At 39.1% G+C, this 21,518-nt stretch overlaps 1 protein-coding gene, 1 long non-coding RNA gene and 1 other non-coding gene across 5 annotated transcripts in view; 2 read left to right on the top strand and 1 right to left on the bottom strand.

Annotated features, from left to right (window-relative positions):
* LOC138843145 (uncharacterized) overlaps nucleotides 1-945 on the bottom strand; it is a 44,754-nt gene extending 43,809 nt beyond the window's left edge. Inside the window, exon 1 of the long non-coding RNA XR_011384940.1 lies at nucleotides 840-945. This is a non-coding gene — a long non-coding RNA (uncharacterized lncRNA). The remainder of the gene's footprint in view (nucleotides 1-839) is intronic.
* GTF2A1 (general transcription factor IIA subunit 1) overlaps nucleotides 1-21,518 on the top strand; it is a 42,663-nt gene that overhangs the window by 588 nt on the left and 20,557 nt on the right. Inside the window, exons 1-6 of one of the 3 annotated variants that reach the window (XM_051826195.2) lie at nucleotides 516-652; nucleotides 3,643-3,744; nucleotides 13,801-14,005; nucleotides 16,132-16,196; nucleotides 18,103-18,178; nucleotides 20,195-20,328. In XM_051826195.2, the coding sequence (XP_051682155.1) occupies nucleotides 3,730-3,744; nucleotides 13,801-14,005; nucleotides 16,132-16,196; nucleotides 18,103-18,178; nucleotides 20,195-20,328 (495 nt within the window). In that variant the 5' untranslated portion in view covers nucleotides 516-652; nucleotides 3,643-3,729. Of the gene's footprint in view, nucleotides 1-515; nucleotides 653-3,642; nucleotides 3,745-13,800; nucleotides 14,006-16,131; nucleotides 16,197-18,102; nucleotides 18,179-20,194; nucleotides 20,329-21,518 lie in introns of those variants that run through there. The other 2 variants (XM_051826193.2, XM_051826194.2) reach the window with 2 other exon arrangements.
* Nucleotides 15,560-15,703, top strand: LOC127484691 (small nucleolar RNA SNORA79). The gene has a single exon (XR_007911855.1). It is a non-coding gene; the product is annotated as a small nucleolar RNA SNORA79 (small nucleolar RNA).

Raw genomic sequence — 21,518 nt, 5'->3', positions numbered from 1 at the left:
CCGCCCGCGCGGTCGCCGCCGCCGCCGCTTCCCGCCTCGGGCGGCCCGGGCCGGGGCGGCGGGCGCGGGGGGGGCGCCGAGGGCTCGCGGCGGCGGCGGCGGCGGCGGGGCGGGCGGGGGCGCCGGCGGGGCCTGGGGAGGTCCGGGCCGCGGAGGCCGTTGGGCCCGGGCTGGCGCGCGGCCCCGGCCCCCGGCCCCGGCCTGCGGGCGGGCGGGCGGGCGGCGAGCCGCCGCTTCCCGCGAAGGGGGCCCGTCGGCGCCGGCTCGACCAGGCTCCCCAAGCGGCCTCGGAATCAGATCCGCGGCTGGGGAATTGGGCCAGCTCCCGGGACCCGCCGGGATCCACTTGAACGCAGTGGAAGGCTTAGGGTTACTTGGAGGATTACTTTGGGTTTTTTTGTTTTTTGTTTTTTTCCTGGCGGTTGTGCTTTGGGGACCTTCAATGGGGCCATTTTATGTTAAAAAAAAAAAAAAAAAAACAGACGAAGGTTGAAAAGCACTTATCTCAGTTCCTTCCGAATGGGTAAAATGGCGAAGGGGAAGCAAAACCCCCGTCGTATCTTCAACTAGCAAAAGCACCAGAACAAACCCCAAAAAGCCTCCAGTGGTCAAAGTGCCCCGCTTGCGCCTTGAAATTTGCCTACTTCTTCCCGTGAGTCCCTTTTTGGTTCCTTGCGATCACGTAGGTTTGCAAAAAGCAGTCACATAAATAACCTTTTCAGTCACCAACGCAGTGTGATCACTAGCCCACCCAACTCTTCTTTTTACTACGACAATAAAACACGTTTTTGCCCGGTCCCGAATGCCGCGGACAAACCCGCGGCCGCCCGACACCGTACCGTTGGCGACTCGGGTCGATCCATCATGGCTGCGGCCGCTTACCCTGCTTTTCAGTCCCTGAGCCTTGTGGTCCTCCTCCCTTTGGCTGCCCTGTTTATATAGAGCCATTGCCGCTCTCTAATATAGACTCTGCCAGGATGGGAAGGTGCTTTTCAGGCCTACGTCACCGCCTCTCCATTTAAACACCAGATCCGGCTTTAAATAGTGAGAGCTGCTGAGCGGGGCTGGGAGGTGCGTGCTCCCGAGGCGAGAGGCAGGCGCGTGCGGAGCTCAATTTATTTCTAGGTCCTTTTCTGAGGCTGTAATTTCCCAGCGGACGAGGGCTGCTTTCAGAGCCCCAGTTTTTTGTTTGGATGCGGTAGCTAGGATTTGCTTCCTTTGTTTGGGGAAATGCGCTCTCTTATTGGAGTCCTTTTTTTATGTTAACATTTTTGATATTTTAAAACACGGATGGTTTAGTCGATTTTTGTGTATTGAAAGGTGTGCGTGTTATTGTAGGGAATTTTTTAAATGATTTTGTTGTTGGACTAGAACTTGGTTATGATAGCATGTTGTTCATCAGGTATTCAGGAAATGTTAGCAGTGTTTCATGTTTTACTCTAATGAGGATATGACGCTTCTCAAAGAAACAGCTAAGTTCCTAAAGCCTCAGTTTATCCACATACATTACTGTGTAGGACAATTGTGAGTTACAAGAATGAGGAGACCTACTGCAAACTGGCTTTTAAAATATTAAAGTTCTAAGTAGGTGTTGGTTTATTGCCCTGGATATTAATTTGGTATCCAATATAAAAATGATTCCAATTAATATGCCAGGATTGCAGCAGTACTGATACTTTTGAAAGAAACCTTCGAGTTGATCACTTGACTGGGCCACTAATGACCTTCTAATTTGCCACATTTTGAGCCTGGAATTGTCTTTAAAAATCAGGACAAATATAAATTACTTTTCATTTAGCAAAAAACTTCGCTCAAGTAAAGGATAATTTTTTAAAAATTTGAAAATCACTGATTTCAAATTCCCAAGAACCTTTAATGACATCAGTATTTTGAGGGCTTTTCAAATTGTAAGCAATTTTCCTCTTTAAGCATAGACCTCATAAGGAATACATATTCCCTTCATGCCTCCACTATAGTGATTATGAATACATTAGGTGGCCAAGTGTTGGTTCATTTAAGGCAGAAAAAGAACATCTCAAAGGCATGTTTGATTTGTTCAACAGGGAGGAGTACCAGAAGAAAACAGATTTTTTCCTGTAGACATTTGGGTCTCCAAGAGTTTTAGGGTAACTGACTTTAGAAACATCCGGTTTGCTGAAAAAATAATGTGTATCATCAAATTGAGATTTAAACCACCTACTTAAAATTATGTTGCCTATTTATAATGCCTTGTGGAGTCATTGGTAAAGTACATTTTATAGATATATTTCTATAACTCAGTAGTTAAATTGTTGTAAGCAAGATGATACCCATAGTCAGGTATAGTTTGCTTATATATAGACTCCGAATGTTGAAGGGAGGAAGCATTGTAGAGATGCTCTTTTAACAGATAATATCAAGTTCACATAGGTGGATTTGGCAAAATCAAAAAAGCAAGTTAGTGAGTTGAACAGTAAAGGCAACAGTCTGGATATTTGGGTTGTTTTTCTGGTTGTCATGAAAAGGAATGGATAGTTTCTAATCATTTAGGAAAGTTTTACTGGCAAACTCATTATTTTTGGCTAGGCCAATGACACATTTTCTTAGAGGTTCCTCTGTGATAACAGTGTTACTGGTAGAGAAATTAATGAAACATTTCTTTTTGAGGTTTGCTTTTGCCAGCAAGCCGTTGTTTTTATTAGCCAATAGCTTTTACCTTAAGCAGGATGTAAAACAGGAGTAATTATAAAGCATTTTTAAAAAAACTGTTTACCTTAACGTATGTGATGATGGATAGGATTTATAGTGGGGTAGCTCTTATTATCTGACCTGGAAACTTCCTTTTGTCTAACAGATAAAAAATATATGTACTATGGTAATTGTTCTCCCACCTTTTGTTTTTTAAAAATTAACTTTGATATGTTTGAAAGCGCTTTCTCATTCTATTTGTTTTATTTTAGCAACCTTTGAGAATCTAGCTCCTTCACTGCCTGCCACTACCCCAAATAATACCAATAACAATAATAATTACTAGGAAGAACATCCAAGATGTTCATGATTCTGTTCCATAGCATGGCCTGAGCAGTAGCAGAAAGAGAGAAAATAGGAAAGAGATCCCTGTGCCTTGTTCCTCTGAGATCTTGAGACCTATGATTGTGGGTATATGAGTAGTTCAGTAGTATGGCTTGGAGGTACAGACTAGGTCACAAAAACAGAAGTTTAAGTGATTTTTAAACTTGAATATGTTAAGTTGCACCTTATTACTAGGCAAGTCAGTATATAGGTCCTCTAAGACTTAGTGGCAAGGTTGTGAGATGTAACAGGGCTGAAACCCAAATATGGAATAATAGGAACCTCTCTTAAAGCAATCATAAAGCTATTATTAAGCATAAAGTTAGGAATTTTGACTGCAACATGGGAAATTATAACTAGAAATTGTTTAGACCTATATAGGAACCTTCTGTTTATGAATTGAAATATAGTCTTAAAACTTAAAATATGCAGTCATCCAGTTAAGAGCAAATGTTTATTAGGATGACCATGTCTTTCAAGTCTCATACTCTGAAATAAGTTCTTGGCAAAATGACTACTTTTTCATAATTTGTTTTGAATTTGTCTAAAACACAGCAGTCTTTAAAGTCTTCTTTTGTTTTTCCTTTAAAGCCTAAATTATATAGATCTGTTATTGAAGATGTTATTAATGATGTGAGAGACATCTTTCTGGATGATGGAGTAGATGAACAAGTCCTGATGGAACTAAAAACTGTGAGTTTGCCTCTCTTAATATTCATACTTTTCCCCTTCCAAAACATTCTCTTTAGCCAAAAATGAATCTGTAATTTTTCCATAGGATAAAGAAACGGTTTACTTTTTTTTTCCCCCAAGATTAATTTATTTGAAAGGCAGAGTTATGGTGGGGTGAGGAAGGAGAGGAGGGACCTTCCATTGCTGGTTCACTCCCCAAAGGACTTCAATGGCGAGGGCTGGGCCAGGCTGAGGCCAGGAGCCAGGAGCTTCTTCCAGATCTCCCACAAGAGTGCAGGGGCCCAAGTACTTAGACCATTTGCTGCTTTCTCATTATTAGAAGGGAGCTGGATCGGAAGTGGAGCAGCCAGGACTGGAACCAGTGTCCATGTGGGATGATGGTGTCCCAGGTCTTGAACTAGTGTCCATTTGGGATAACAGTGTCCTAGGCGGTGGCTTTATCTGCTGTGCCACAATGACACCATCACAACACCGTGCCACCCAACTGTTGACTTTGTTGGAGGAAGCATTAAGATAAAAGTAAAGGGTGCGGATTTAAAACCCTGGGTCTGCATCCATTCTTCCATTGATCTTAGGCAAGGTACTTTTATTCTTTTTTTTTTTTTTTTTTTTAGCTTATACTTACTTATTTTTTTTGTATTTGAATGCCAGAGAGATAGGAACAGGGAAAGATTTCTTTGATCAGCTGGTTCACTCCCCAAATAGTCATAACAGCCAGACTTAAGTCAGGAGCCTGGAACTCAATTTTGGTCTTCCATGTGAGTGGCAGGGACCTTGGAACTTGAGCTATCATTTGTCTTCTAGCGCATACAGTAGTAGGAAGCTGGACAGGTACTTCAGCCAGGCACTGCCCTATGGGATGCAGGTGTTCCAAGTGGTATCTTAACCACTGCATGAAATACTCACCCTAACAAGCTATTTTTATTTTGTTTTCTTGTATGTAAGAATTGGTAGCATTTATTTTACAGGGTTGTTTTGGGGATTAATAGAATACCCATATAAAATACTTAGCACAATACCTGGCAGTAATATCAGCTATTAGTATTGAATAGTTAACATCCTGTATTTTATGTTCTGAATTACTTGACTTGCCTGTAACAGGTGTTTTTTCGTTTGTTTGCTTGCTTGTTTTTAATGATCTTAATGTTCCCGTAGTCTAGCATTTAAGTTGTGGAAATTGAGTAAATGGTTGAAAAAAATGGTTCTAGGTTTTTAGAGTCAGATCCTTTATGTGGTCAAATGGGTTCATAATATATTTTATATTGGGAGCTGGTTTTCTGTCACTTGGATTTAAGCAGAAATACTTAATTTTTTATTAGCACTTGTGTTTTCCTGATATTATAATGACCCAAGAAATCAGGGAATATTTTTGCCCTATTGATTAGAATACTGTCTGTGGACTCCTGGCTTCTCCCCAGAGGCTCTTTCACAGGTTTAACAAAGTTGGTTTTATGTCCAAGTCTGAAAAATTGATTTGCCATATTTTCAAGTAAAAGTTGTGTTCTATAAGAAAATGACCAGCTCAGCTTACAACTCAAATGCGTAAGTACTTTTCCTTGAGATAACTGATGATATGTATAGAAGTGCTTTATGCACGCTTCCTGTTCCAATGAATTGAATATTACAAAGGTGTATACCCAGGGTTCATATTAAGTTAGAGTGGTTTGATATTCTATAAAAAATTTGTTAACATTCTAAAGACCCACATAAGTCACTGAACTGTGCTGTTTTCCAAATGATCTGAGCATTGTGTGGGAAAATGCATTGAAAGTGCAAGATAAATCAATGGATTTTTATCTAACTGTATGAAAAGTTTATTGATATATGGTTTCAGAATTTTGAGAAATCATTAGTGGTAGGGCTGGCATTGTGGTGCAGTGAGTTAAGCCCCAACCTGTGACACCGGCATCCCGTATGAGCACCAGTTCCAGTCCCAGCTGCTTCATTTCCTGTTCGGCTCCCTGCTGATGTACTTTGGAAATCAGCAGAAGATGACCCAAGTACTTGGGCCCCTGCTACTCATGTGGAAGACCTGGATGGAGCTCCTGGCTCCTGGCTTTGGCCTGGCCTAGTACTGGTCATTGAAGCCATTTGGGAAGTAAAGCAGAGGAGGGAAGATCTCTGTGTCTCTCCCTTTCTCTATATAACTCTGCCTTTCAAATAAATAAAAAGAAATCTTAAAAAAAAGATCATCACTTAAAATATTCTTTCCAACTTTTTAATGCTGAAAAACCAGATTTTCTTCATGGACTGCAATTAAAACAGGCAGATGCAATAATCCAGCTATTTTCCTTGAAGTCATTTCTCACAGTCTTAATAGGAAAATAACAATTGTTTTCAGGGAACAATGTTATTTATGTTAACATGAATTAGTAAACATTTAAGAATCTCATACTCAAAAACTGGTCTTCTAATTTTTAAAGTAATAAATGGTCCTGAGGTCAAAACATTTTAGAACTACGGGTTTAGAAATTGGATATTGAGTTCTTTTACGGAGGTATTCAAACAAATAGTCACAGTTAATCAGTGCTGAGGAACATTTATTGTGTAGGGTTTTTTTTTTTTTTTTTTTTTTTTTTTTTCAAAAGATTTATTTGAAAGGCAAAGACACATAGGGAAGGGGAGAGAGAGTGATCTTCCATCTGCTGATTCACTCCCCAAATGGCCATAACAGCTGGGAGTAGGCCAGGCTGAGACCAGGAGCCAGGAGTTTTTTCCTACATCTCCCATGCAGATGTAGTGTCCTAAGCACTTGGGCCATCTGCTGCTTTCCTAGGTTAGCAGGGAGCTGGGTTGGAAGTGGAGCAGCTGGGCCTGGAACCAGCGCCCATATGGGATGCCAACACTGCAGGCAGAAGCTTAACCGACCTTCTGTGCCACAGTGCTGGCTCCTATTGTGTTCTTAATTATCCATGTAACAGAAGTATGGAAGTTGCAACTGAGCAACTCATTTATTTATTTGAGACTGAAAAGCAGAGCTCCCATTCACTGCTTCACTCCCTATTGCACAGCTTACAATAGCTGTGGGTAGGCCAGGCCAAAAGAGGGAGCTAGGAATTCAATCCAGGTCTCCCGCAGGGATGGCAGGAGTCCTAGTCCTTGAGCCCTTACCGCTGACTCCCATGGTCAGGAAGCTGGATTTGGGGGCCAGTGTATTTAACCAGGTACTTCAGTGTGGAACATGATGTCCTAACCACTAGGCCTAACAGCTATCCCAACTAGTTTTATGGTGTTTTTTTTTTTTTTTTTAAAGATTTATTTGAAAATTGGAGTGATACAGAAAGAGATCTTCCATTTGCTGGTTCACTTACCAAATGGCCACAACAGAAAGTGCTAGGCCAGGCAGAAGCCAGGAGCCAGCAACTCTATCTGGGTTTTCCAGGCACAATTTCAGGAAGCTGAATCAGAATTGGTGCAGTCTCATTCAAACCAGCACATTCATATGGTCTGTGGATGTCTCAAGCTGTGGCTCAACCCATTGTACTGGCCTGCCAATTCATTATTTGAAATAAACCAAATCTTACCTTTATTGTGGTGATAAATAATGTCTTAATGTGTTTAGGTATCTCTGGGCAACTTCACTAAAGTTTCTAGTAAGAATCTGCCCATATGAAGAGGGAAAAATAGATAGGTGTAAGAGTAGAAAGTATTGATTTACTTGCATTGCAGAGAAATATAAGGGTTACTAATAGTGATAAATAGATACCTCAAAATACAAGTAAAATAAGATGAGCATTTTGGCTTAGTACTTAAGGCTACAGATTGAGATGCCCACATCCCGTATTTTAGTTACTGAGTTCAAGTCCCAACACCGTTGCTGATTACATTCCTGTTCATGTGTGTTTGGGAGGTGTCAGGTGGCTCAAGTAGCTGGGTTGTTGTCACCTATGTGGGAGATTTGGGTTGAGTTCCTGCTTCTAGCTGTGATCCAGCCAAGGCCTGGTCATTATGGGCATTTGGGGAATAAACCAACAGATGAGAAAGAGCTCTCTTGCCCTCTCTTCCTGTTCCAAGTAAATATATAAATGTACAAATCCTAAAAATAGGAATGCCAACTTAAGACATGAGTTGGAAGAACAATGATATAAACTGCTCAGACAGCATGAAGTATCTCATGGAATAAGAGAATAAACTTGTTACATTGAATGTTTTGCCATTTATGTTACACTCATGTAATGGTTGTTGTTTTGGGACCACACTATATATATCAATGTTTCTAAATGAAGAAAATCATTCCAAAAGACATTAATTTACCCTGAGTCAAACTAGTAATCAGTCCAAGGCTTTTCATAACGAAAATCTGAAGGATTGATTCTCACCCCCACCCCCAACCCCCCACTGGTTCCAGTAGAATCAAGACAAAGAAAATGAAGTGTCCTTGAGATCATATTATCTTCATCAGCCTTTTTATTGTTTTGACTTTTTTGTTTTTAGTATACAGAGGCGTTTTATAGGTCATTCAGTGACTTTTAGTTTAATGGTTAGTTTTTAGTGACATTGAGTCCCCAGCTTCCTCCACTGTGCCTGACTGGGATTGGCATATTTAGCTGAACTGGTTGATAACAAATATGACCCTAGAATCCAGCTGAACAAAGATTTTAATACTTTGATTGTTTTTATAAAGGACATTATCTTCTATTCTTGGCTACAGTTGAAAGTTAAAACTATTAAACTGAAATGAAATTGGTATTTTAATTCTCTGCATGTAATTTCTTAGGATCTCATTGGAACTTGCCAGATGTATCCTAGGTTTTTAACAGTCAGACAGCCAGCACTGATCAGTAGAACTTTCTGTAATTTGAAATGTCTTTTTTTATATCTGTGCTCACCAGGATGGTAGCCACTAAACACATGAGGTTATTAAAACTTGAAACTTGTCTAGTGGAACTGAGGTACCGAATTTTATTTTAATTAGTTAAATCATCACATGTGCATTGGAATATACAGGTTTAGACATTATTGTTAATAAAACTAACAGTTTCTTTTTCAAAGATTTATTTATTTGAAAGGTAGAATTAGAGATGGAGATCCATTTTCCTATCTGCTGGTTCATTTCCAAAATTGCCAACAAAGACTGGGGTTGGACTAGGCCAAAACCAACTAGACCTCCATCTTGGTCTTCCACATGAATGATGGGGTCCAGGCACTTGGGCCATCTTCCACTGCTTTCCTAGGCATATCTGCAGGGAGCTGGATCTGAAGTAGAGTAGCTGGGACTTGAACTGATGCCAGTATGGGATGCCAGCATTGCAGGTGGGGTTTACGTGCTATGCCACAACACCAGCCCCAGAGAGAGCCATTTTTCTTTTTTCTTTCTTTCTTTTTTTTTTTTTTTTTTTTAAGATTTTACTTTATTTGACAGGTAGAGTTACAGATAGTGAGAGGCAGAGTTAGAGAAAAAGGTCTTCCATCCACTGGTTCACTCCCCAAATGGCAGCGACAGCTGGAGCTGGGCCGATCCAAAGTCAGGAGCCAGGTGCTTCTTCCGGGTCCCACACGCGCGTGCAGGGGCCCAAAGACTTGGGGCATCTTCTGCTTTCCCAGGCCATCAGCAGAGCTGGGTCAGAGGAGGAGCAGCTCACTGGGATGCTGGTGCTGAAAGCAGAGGATTAATCTCCTGCACCACAGTGCTGGCCCTAAGAGCCATTTTTCTAAATGTACTCTGGTTATAAATGCCATGTAATTTTGACATTTGCCTTTTTTGGGGGAATTATGAGAGAAAGCTAATAATAATAATCTATTAATGTTTTGAATGCTGTATTCAGGAAACTGTAAGTAATTTAGTACTGATAGAAAATAGAGTACAAGTTACAGAAGCACAACATATGGTAACATATACCATTCTAAGGAGTTGGTCTTTTACTTGAGAAGAATTATCTGTGGTACTAGTTACAATATGGATTATTGTGCTTCTGCTTCAGTGTCTGACTTCATAGAAGTATTAGAATAGGAATTAGTAATATTCTTTTGGTAAATAAGTACAGTAGTCTGCCTTAATCTGTGTACTCACTGTCTTTGGTTTCAGTTACTAGTGGTCAACCATTGTTCAGAAATAAGTCATTAATGCTGTTCACCTATCTAAGTATCATCATAAAATCTCTTGAAAGCTGACTTCATCCTGCCCAGGAAGTGAATTATCCCTTTGTCCCACATGTTAAAGCTGTATACACCACCCGCCCATCAACCACTTAACTTTTTTTTTTTAAGATTTATTTTTGTTTATTTGAAAGGCAGAGTGAGAGAGAGAGAGAGATCTTGCATCTGTTGATTCACTCCCCAAATGGCTACGGGCTGGCGCTGGGCCAGGCTGAAGCCAGAAAGAAGCCAAGAGCTTCTTCTGGAACTCCCACATGGGTGGCAGGGACCCAAGAACTTGGGCCATCTTTCACTGCTTTCCTTGGTACATTAACAGGGCACTAGATCAGAAGTGGAACAGCCAGGTCTTGAACTGGTGGCTATGTGGAATGCCAGCGCCAGCATCATAGTTGGTAGCTTAACCCGTTAAACCACAACACCAACCCTATTAGCTGTCTTAATTATTAGATCAACTGTAATGGTATTACAGTGCTTTTTTTAGTAACCCTTACATAATAGCTGCTGTATTAATAATGTCCATGTTATTCACCTCATTTCATCTCATATAGGCTCCTTTTACCTTCACAAGAAGTGTGAGTACAGTGCAGTAAGATAATTTTGAGAGATAATCAGATTAATATAAATTTTATTACAGTAAATTGTTTTATTAATTGTGTCTAAATTATAAATGAACTTATCATAAGTGTGTATGTATAGAAAATAACTTAGTACATATAGAAGTTGGCACTAATATAGGTTCAGGCATCCACTGGGAATCTTGGGAATATATCCCCACAGATAAGGTGGAGACTACAGTATTTCAAGGTAGGCATCTACAGATTTCATTTTCTGTGGGTTCAGTTTATAAGCAGAGGATGTCATATTTGTAAATTTCAGTAACTTCAACTTGATAACAATGTAGAAGTTTCTCAAACTTGACTAGGACCATCCTTAAGAAGTAATAGTATTTAACACACATGTGTATGCAAAAGTTTTTTAGCCTGTATAACAGTCTGACATTTTCTTTTCAGTTTGATTTCATTTACAAAAAAATTTGACTTCTCATGATACATTCTTTTGTTTGAATGGTATTGATTTAGATTTTAAAGCAACTTTCTCTGTGCAGGCATTTTGCCTAGCCGTTAAGATGCCTGCCTCCCATATTGGAGTACTTGGGTCCAGTTCCTAGTTCTGCTCTTGACTCGAGCTTCCTGCTAATGCAGACCCTGGAAGCTAATAGTGATAGCGCATGAAGTTGGCTTCCTGCCATCCACATGGAAGACCTGCATTGAGTTCCTAAAAAATATTATGAAGTAGCTAAATACTCACTTTATAATGCATCAGAATCACCTGAACAGTTTGTTAAACTAGATTGCTGGCTCTGCCGTTGAGTTATTAATTCGTTAGGTCTGGAGTAGGACCTGAGAATTAGCATTTTATCAAGTTCCCAGGTGATGTTAATGTTTTGGTTCCTGAACTGCATTGTGTTTTTTTATAAGGGGAAGGGTTTATTGGGGGAAGCCCAACAGACCAGAGGGAAGGGGCAAAGAAAGAAAAGAGAGAAAGGGAGAATGTAAGAGAGAGAGGAGAGACAGAAGGAGAGAGATCAGGAGACGGAGAGAAAGAGCCACGTATTCAGAAACAGATCTTTTAAAACTTTGCCGGGGGGTGGGCAGGGAAGTAGGAGCAGCGAATCCCATTAGGACGGAGGTGGAGCTGACACTGGTGGTTGGGCCATGTGGTCACTTGGCTTCCAGCAATGGCAGCAGGAGGTAGAGCCTAGGATGTGAACTGCATTTTGAGGACCACTGATTTATAGAGGATAGATGGGGGGAATCAAGTTTTCACTGTAATATTGGCTATATGAGAAAAAGAATTTTTGTCAAGTTTGTTTACTTTCTGGTCCCTGCCTGTAACATTGTGGCTTATAGGAGATACTTAGGAATTACTTGTAGAATGCATGTCTTGATACTGGAATTTCAGTGAGCTCAGTCACTAGATCACTACCATTTGCAGTAGTACTGGTGGGAAGAAAAGATCAGGCCATAAAAGTAAGAATAGACAAACTGCTTTGTGAGGGGAATTGATAGTGATAATGGGATTTTACATTGGATTCTGGCTCCTAGGTTGTTGGAGTGGGAGGGTAGGTGAGTTATAGTACCTAACACTAAGCCATATATCATAGGCACTCATTAATATTTGTCATGCTCATGAAAGCCACATTGCAGTGTATAGACCAATTGGAGGTGATAGAAGTCAAACATTAAAAACTGTTTCTTAACAAGGCATTAATAATACTGTTTTTTAATTTTATTATTTTTAGCTCACAGGAAACTAGGTATTGTTTTGGAAGAGGAGAATAGATGTAGGTTTGAGTGATGGCAGAGTAAAAGCCTTACTTTATGTTCATACTTTTTTGACTCATAAGTGGTTATTTTGACCATGTGCTACACATGCCTACTTTGCTAAGGTGAACAAGGCATAGTCTGGGCTCTCAAAAAGTCATGCTTTGTAACCACAACAAGATGATAACAGTGTTTAATCTAGGATTTGAAGAGACTTAGATTTATTAACTGAAATTGAATTTAGATGTAATGTAATTCCATTTATCCACTTTTTCTTGAGAAAAATGCCTAAGAAAGATAAATGATTTGGCCGCAATCATTTATATTTTATATACACATCATACATGTAGCCTGAAAGTAATTTTATCCAATATTTTAAGTAATTTTGTGCAATAAACAAAGAATGGATTTTCCATTTGTAGTATAATGTTTATGCTCACAAAGTTTCAGATTTTGGCTTGTTTTGATTTTTAGATTAGGTAAGCTCAATCTGTAGAAATGGCTCCACAGAAAAGATCTATCCCTTGGCATAATGGAAAAAGAGAAATTTCATTAGTGTAGAGGGTTGGGCAAAAAATCTCTCTAAGACGTTCAAGTATGCTGTTTGTTTTTTCTTTACTTAGAATTGACAGAAGAGTTCCTTGGGTCATTGTTGTGGTGTGTTGCTGCCTCCAATGCTGGGGGCCTGTATGAGCTCTTGTTCATGTCATGGATGTTCCATCTCAGATCCCGCTTCAAGCTAAAATGCCTGGGAAAGCAGCAGAGAATGGCCCACGTGCTTGGGCCCCTGCCTCCCACATGGGAGACTTGGATGAAGCTCCTGGTTCCTGGCTTCATCCTGCCCTGGCTGTTGCAGTCACTTAGGGAGTGATCCAGTGTATGGAAAATCCTTCTCTCTGTGTCTCCCTCTTTTTCTGTAACTCTGCCTTTCAAATAAATAAATAAATCTTTTTTTTTTTTTTTTTAAAGGGGGCAAACAACAGAGTTTCTGAGTACTGTGAAGGATTGTGGTGCATTGGTTTAAGCCCCTGCCTGCAATACCAGAATCCCAAATCAGAGCGCTGATTGGAATCCCAGCTGCTCTGCCTCCAATCCAGCTCACTGCTAGTGCACGTGGGAAAGCAGTGAAGATGACCCATGCCACCTATGCGGGAGACCTGGATAGAGTTCCAGGATTCTGGCTTAGGCCTGGTCCAGTCCTGGCCATTACTGCCAGTTGGGTAGTGAATCAGTAGATAGAAGATCTCTGTCTCTGTCACTGTGCCTTTCAAATAAATAAAATTCTTGAAGAGAAGAATTCCATAAAGATAGTTTCATAATGGTTCTGATACTACAAAGGATAATCTTTTTCTGAAACTCTGTGCTATATAATAGCTGATGATTAAAGAGTTGCTATGAAAAGATGGTTGAAGATAAAAACAAAAATTTCTTTAGGTTGCTAAAGTGGCAAAGAGGAAGTTTGATACTTTAAAAAATTGTTTTCATTATCCTTTGCACTTAGATGAGATTTGAGGTTATATTTTTGTGCTATGTAAGTTTTTAAATGGAAGAATTCCATAAATAGCTAGTAAAAATATGTTTGACCATGTATTGAGTTATTTTTTCATTTTTAAACTTTTAATGTTGTTTGCATTAGTTGTGGGAGAATAAACTAATGCAGTCTAGAGCAGTAGATGGATTTCATTCAGAAGAGCAACAACTTTTATTGCAAGTTCAACAGCAACATCAACCCCAGCAGCAACAGCATCACCACCACCACCACCATCAGCAAGCTCAGCCTCAGCAGACAGTACCTCAGCAAGCCCAGACCCAGCAGGTCCTTATTCCTGCATCACAGCAAGGTGAGACTAGATCTGTTTTCCTAACTACTTGGAAATTAAGTTGGTCATTTTAAAAGACTAGAAATACTCTAGGTCACTTGGATCTTGTTTTTAAAAGGTATTTCATAAACCTAAAAAAAAAAGTACTGATTTTGTTTTTCCCTTTTCTATGTATGTTTTTATGTATATAAATTTGTATAAAATGTGAGTCCTATTTGTAGAATAGTGATAGACAAATAATTACCTGATTGAAACCCTAAAATAGTATTCAGATACTTGTACTAATGTTTTTTAGGAAGTACATATAGTGGTGGCTTTCCTAAAATTTAAGTCAGATTTATAATTTTTTTTTAACTAAGATTTCATTGTTTTATATAGTAAAGTAGTTATTTCTTCATGAAACATTTTCCTTCAAAGGGATATTGGTGTTGTTTTTATGTCTTAAATCCTGAGTTTTGAACCATATGTTGGCATTCTGAAAATTCAGTACCATGGTAATTTCTGTGTCTAAATTAACAATTAAATTTCTTTTATGTGAATAGTTGATCTATATATCTTGATGTATATTATTACTCTGTTTAAAGGTATGAACAATGCACAATGCAAAACTATTTGTTTTTCATTTATTTTTAACTGAAAGGCTGAGAGAGAGAAAGGGAGAGAGAGATCCTTCTATCTACTGGTTTATTGTCCAAATGCCTGCAACAGTGTGGGCTGGGACAGCCTGAAACCAGGAGCTTGGAACTCAATCCAGTTCTCTCTTATGGGTGGCGGGTGCCTAAGTACTTGAGTCATCACCTGCTATCTCCTAAGAAAGATGAGGCTTCATTTTGACTCCTTTTAGGAACTCTATGAAATAGTTCTTAGCTCCATTGCTTCATAGCTGAGGCAAATCTGGGCCTTAAAAAGGCTGAGAAGCATGATCCATTATATGTAGCAAATATTTTCTGTCATAACAACTATGTTCAATTAAAAACTTACTAAGTATTCTAATTCAGTGAATCTTGATTGTTATTGGAGAAGAAGGTAAATGAAAAGCTTGTTTTAAGGTAACCATTTAGTTAACCTACATATATATGTGTATGACTTGAAATTGATAGTGAAGGGCAAGCATTGTGGAGCAGCCAGGTTAAACTGCTGCTTTTAATGCCTGCATACCACATCAGAGTACTGGTTGAAGTTCTGACTGACTGCTCTGCTTCTGATCCAGCTTCCAGCTAATGCACCTGAAAAGGCAGGAGATAATGGCCCAAGTACTTAAGTCCCCGCCACCCACTTGAGAAATCTGGATGGAGTTTTAGGTTCATGATTTCAGTCTTGTTCAACCCTGGCTATTGTAGGCATTTGAGGAGTGAACAGTGAATTCACAGTCTCTCTCTGTTTTTTTTTCTCTCTCTCTCTTTCAAATATATACATATATACATACATAATTCTTTTAAAAAAAGTGAAAAAAATGATAGTGATACACAGTGGAAAGGTCTTTTTGGGTTGTTTTGCTGTTTATATAAAGTAAGATTTAATATCTGCTTTAAATCTATCCTTTGTTATCAAATATTTTTAACTCTTAATCTTTTCTGATGACTGTTCCTCCTAATGCTTTCAAGCCTGGCATTAGGATTTTAGGTCATCATAAATTAAAATTTGATTTTCTTCACTCAGAGATTATGTGGATAATGGGATTGTCTGTCTGTTCTCTGAAATTTGCGGAATCAAACATTTAATGCCTTTTACACTTAAGTAACATCACCATTATTTTCAATTTCTACTTTTCGAACAATTAGTAACATCCTAGCAACTGTCAAATTGGGAGAAAAGGATTGTAGATTAAAAAAAGTAGTTATAACTGAATTTTGTTCCTAATGAATTAGTAGCTGTTGTGATAAGTATTTCATTTCCTCATCTTACTGAATTCCTTTGCAACCTTCAAATTTATCACTTAAATACTTAAATATTGATGTTTTCTGTTATGATACAGTTATACTAGAGCTTTAAATGCTGTAAAATGTATAACATTTTGAAGTATCAAGGGGTTGAGGGCATTTAAATGCAGAAAAAGTTTTCAGCATTAAATAACATACTTGTGATTATGAAATAGCCTTAGGGTTCCTTGTTTCCATGTGTGTTTATTTGATTTAATTATTTTGTAGCCACGGCACCTCAAGTTATTGTTCCTGATTCTAAGCTGATACAGCACATGAATGCATCAAACATGGTAAGACTCATAGTGTAGCACTTTGATTGGCTTTGCGTCTTCTAACTCAGATAGGGATCTTGCCTGGGTATGTTGTATATTAACAACTTGAAGTTTATTGAAGACTTGAACAAGACAGATATTTTATTTAGTTTCTTATATATTGTATTTAGCAGCAGATCTAAAGTTTAACTTGGTATTTCAGCATTAAGCTTCATAAAATTACGTAATTTTCTGTTTAAAAAGTACCAAAAGGTGTTTTATGGGAGCTCTTTTATCCCTGTTTGTTTAAAACTGGGTAATTCCCAATTCGAAGATACTCAGTAAAAATAGTTTTGATTTTTCTAATGGTGCTGTGTGCTATAGAAATCAACATTTTGAAAAAATATGTGATTTCATGAAAATGTGGTATGGTAATATAATTAATCAGAAAGATATTTCAAGGAATTTATATCATCAAACTAATTTTCCTGGTTCTTTTTTTGAAATGATGTAGTGTATTCATATTTGGGCTGTTTAATGAAATAGAAGAAAAAATTTTTAGTAGTCATTAAGTGAAAGATGGTTTCCTTATGGTATATCATTTCACAAATATTTATTCAGCTATTTGAGTATGTAGAAAGTGTGCAGCTGGTTACTGTGTCATGTTTATGCTAGTAGAAACTACTATGTCAGTTTGCCAGTAGAGGGAGAACTATTATCTTGCAAAACGTGAACGATAGGCCTTTTATGTTTGTAAATAATACTTGTCAACGATAAGTGCTAATACGTTCATTAAATTTGGATTACCTTTTTGTTTTGCTATATAGACAAAATTTATTTTATATTGAATAGTTGGGTATGTAGCTTAAAGATGAATGAATCTAGTAGACTGTAACAGGGAATTTCAGGCTCAAGATGTAGCAGCTACTTAGGACGTCAGGTGGCAACAGTAAGCATATTTTATTGGAAAGCTGTACTTAGAGCCTTAGATGGTAGTTAACCCAGTTTAGTATGATTTTCCAAGTTTGATTGAATTTTCTGGCCATTAACACTTCCAGAACACAGTTTTATTTGTTCCTCTAAGCTTATCCAAATTAGGAGTATTTGTAAAAATATATAAGCAGGCTGGCGCCGCGGTTCACTAGGCTAATCCTCCGCCTGCGGCGCTGGCACCCCGGGTTCTAGTCCCGGTCGGGGCACCGGATTCTGTCCTGGTTGCCCCTCTTCCAGGCTAGCTCTCTGCTGTGGCCAGGGAGTGCAGTGGAGGATGGCCCAAGTGCTTGGACCCTGCACCCCATGGGAGACCAGGAGAAGTACCTGGCTCCTGCCATCGGATCAGCGCGGTGCGCCGGCCGCGGCGGCCATTGGAGGGTGAACCAACGGCAAAGGGAGACCTTTCTCTCTGTCTCTCTCTCTCTCACTGTCCACTCTGCCTGTCAAAAAAAAAAAGTTTTAAAATCTTAAAATTTAGGAATTATAGATGAAGATACTAGGTGCTTTTGCCACAAGTATATTCATTGAAAGCAAGGAATTGGGAATAAGGAAACAAAGGATGAGAAAGGAAGCAATGTGGAATGGTTTTCCTATATCATACAGCATTGTTTTTAATCTGGGTGTTTCTAAACGTGTATAGGTTAGATTGAGTATATGAAGGCTTAAAGAAAGTTGACAAGATAAAATACTTGAGGTGTCCTGGAAGCTATTCTCTATGGGGTGAAAAAAAGCAGTGTTGTTGTATATAATTTTTGAGCTAATTAAGTATGTCACTTAGACTTGATTGTCTCATCATTTTATAAAATGAAATTTTGTGTTAGAACTTTTCATTTTAATATATACTTAAATAATTTCATATACTATTAAAATATGCTAAGAGCTAAGCTGAGATACTTTTTTATACATATATGGTTTCATTGTTTTTCTTTGTTTTTTTTTTTTTTTTCTTCAGAGTGCTGCTGCTACAGCTGCAACTTTGGCACTCCCTGCAGGTGTGACTCCTGTTCAACAGATATTAACAAATTCAGGTAGTAAGGAATAGTGAAACAATTTTTTAAAAATTTATTTATTTATTTTGAAAGTTGCAGTTAGAGATCTTTAATCTGCTGGCTCACTCTCAAATGGCCACAGTGGCCAACACTGGACCAGGCTGAAACCAGGAGTTTCTTCACAGTTTCCCACGTGGGCCATCTTCCACAGCTTTTCCCAGACCACCAGGAGGGAGCTGGATCAGAAGTGGAGCAGCCAGGACATGAACTAGTGCCCATATGGATGTCCGTGTTGCAGCTTAGAAAATTTTATATCAAACTCTTGTTTTGTCTTCCTTGATTGAAAGACAGAAAATACTGCTATTTCTTTTACCTTTTTGTTTGGGTTATTAGAATAACTTGGAGGGTTTTGGAACATGCAATTATAATTATTGTTGAAGACACAGTAAAGATGAAATTTCCCCTTGAATTTTTGATGTGCAATTAAGAACCCTATTATTGAATGAAGTATGATTATATAGAAATGCTTGTTTAGTTTTTCACTAAACACATTTAGCCTTCTGAGTGAGTTAAACTGGACTCATTTGAACTTAATTTGTGATATCAAATTAAGTCCTGTATTACCTTAAGAGCAAATTTATTGCATGTTATTACATATAACATCTCCGCATTAGTAAAATTCCAGTATCTAGTTCATTATTTTTGGCATACTAGTTGAAACATTTATTTACTTGAATATTAATTCTTCTGTCTATAATGCTGATTATACAATTTTTTGTTATTTTAGTTATTTGTGAAGAACAACTTAGGGGCTTGTCTTATTTTAAATAAGATAAATTGTTTACTTTTAATTCAAGATTCTGGGTCATCTAAAGTAACAATAGGAGTGAGAGTGTCTAAGTAATCATGCAGTTAGTGTTATGTGGTGTTGGTAATTGACTCATCAAACTTTTATTGCTTTTAAGCAGTTTTGAAGTACTCCAGACACCAAATGAACTACTACACTTTTTTTTTTTTTGAAAGATTTATTTGTTTATTTGAAAGGCAGAGTTAAAAAGAGAGAGATATCTTTCATCACTAGTTCACTCCCCCAGTGGCCAATTGGCTGGGACGGGGCCAGGCCAATCAGGAGCCTGGAACTCTAACTGGGTCCCCTCCCACATGTGTGGCAGGGGCTCGAGCACTTGGACCCTCTTTCACTGTTTTCCCAAGTGCATTAGCAGGGAGCTGGATTGGAAGCAGAACAGCTGAGACTGGAGCACTATTATAGGATGCTAGTGTCGCAGGTGGCAGCTTAACTGTTGTGTCAGATGCCAGCCCTGCTTTCCTTTTTTCTAAAGCTTTAAAAACAAATAGTCTCTGAAATATCTGATCTTACCTCTCTTCCCAGACTTTTAAAATCTTAGCAAATATAGGGGGCTGGCGCCGTGGCTCACTTGGTTAATCCTCCACCTGTAGCGCCAGCATCCCATATGGGCGCCAGGTTCTAGTCCTGGTTGCTCCTTTTCCAGTACAGCTCTCTGCTGTGGCCTGGGAAGGCACTGGAGGATGGCCCAAGTGCTTGGGCCCCGGCACCCGCATGGGAGACCAGGAAGAAGCTCCTGGCTCCTGGCTTCAGATTGGCGCAGTGCCAGCCGTGGCGGCCATTTGGGGGGTGAACCAGTGGAAGGAAGACCTTTCTCTCTGTTTCCCTCTCTCACTGTCTATAACTCTACCTGTCAAATAAAAAATTTTTTTTAAAAATCTTAGCAAATATAATTAAAGCTTTAAATCAAGTCTTGAAATCTATTGATAAAATCTTAATTAAGGACAGCTGTGAATGAGGATGATCTGTTTGAAAAATGAAGCATTTTAACTAATGTGTTTGAACTTGGAGGAATTCTGGGGTAAGAAGTATACTTAATGTACATGAATGATATTCCCTTTAATAAAACTATCAGACTTCCTACTTGTTAATTTCTAAGACCTTGAGGAGTTTGACATGCAGTGCAAATTCGCTCACTTTGAGATGGTCACTGCTAAAGTGGCAACTTGAATATATGTTTTTTGCTTTAGGCCAGCTTCTTCAGGTGGTCAGAGCAGCCAATGGTGCCCAATACATCTTTCAGCCTCAGCAGTCAGTGGTTCTACAGCAACAGGTTATACCACAAATGCAGCCTGGTGGAGTACAAGCTCCAGTTATACAACAGGTAAAAGAATTTTGCTTTATGATCACCATGTTTTTTTTCTTCTGTGTGGATTTCCTTGGTGGTTCCCCCTCCTCTTGCCATGGCTTTCTATGTTCGAATTCTTACTCTTTTCCAGTGCTGTGGACCTTTTTGTTCTAAGTTCCTCCTGTACAGCTCATTGCTCAAGTTATATTCAACTTGTTTAAAACTGGGTAATTGTTACCTTTGCACATCCTCCCTCATTCCCCGAATGTGCTTCCTCTTCAGTGGCAGCACTCAACATTCAGGCTCTGGAGCTGTGATTCAGTCTTCAACAGGCATTTAGTGTCAGGGTCTTGACAAGCAGCTAGGAATTTGTGAATGAGCAAGGTGGACATGAGACTAGTTTCATGATGCTTCTGTGTTTTCTGGAAAGGTTTGTGTGGATTCCTCTCTTACTTCTAGTATCCAAGGTGTCGTTTAGTTTGGTTATTTTTTTTAAGATAAATTAATTTAAGATAAATTAATTTATTTGAAAGGCAGAGTTAGGGAGAGGCAGAAAGAGAGAGATAGGTCTTCCATCCAATGCTTCACTATCCAGATGGCCACAACAGCTGGAGCTGTGCCGATCCAAAGCCAGGAGCTTCTTCTGGGTTTCCCAGATGGGTGCAGGGGCCCAAGCACTTGGGCCGTTTTCTACTGTTTTCCCAGGCCATAGCGGAGAGCTGGATTGGAAGAGGAGCAGCTGGGACTAGAACCAGCGCTTATATGGGATGTTGGTGCCACAGATGGAGGATTAACATGTGCCACAGCACTGGCCTCAGAACCAGTACTTTTAAAGCCATCAGGTGGTTCTTATATCCAGTGTCAAGAATCATTGAACTTAGTCTCACAGTGAAGTGACAAAAGCCAGGAGTGGTTAAATGACTTGCCTTTGCTATAGCTATATCTGAAGCTGCTCTTAGACAAAAGTAGATTGAGTCTCCAGATTCTCAGTCCTCTGTTCTTCGTGCGGAGCTGGTATAGTATAATAGTGCAGACATGGGCTTTGAGCCAGAAAGTTCAGGTTCAGGTTTTGCCTTGTAGTGATGGCAAGGTTTGTAAGTTACTACCTCTCTATTCGTCTCAAACAAATAAACTAATAACTGTATAAGTCTTGGCCTAGTAAGTACTCAGTAATCAAACAGTTTTGCTTTGGAAAATCTTTTTCTTGCAGCAGTTTGAATGATAAA

The sequence above is a fragment of the Oryctolagus cuniculus genome, chromosome 20, assembly GCF_964237555.1.
Source record: "Oryctolagus cuniculus chromosome 20, mOryCun1.1, whole genome shotgun sequence".
Classification (NCBI taxonomy): domain Eukaryota; kingdom Metazoa; phylum Chordata; class Mammalia; order Lagomorpha; family Leporidae; genus Oryctolagus; species Oryctolagus cuniculus.
This window is presented reverse-complemented; position numbering and strand designations above follow the sequence as displayed.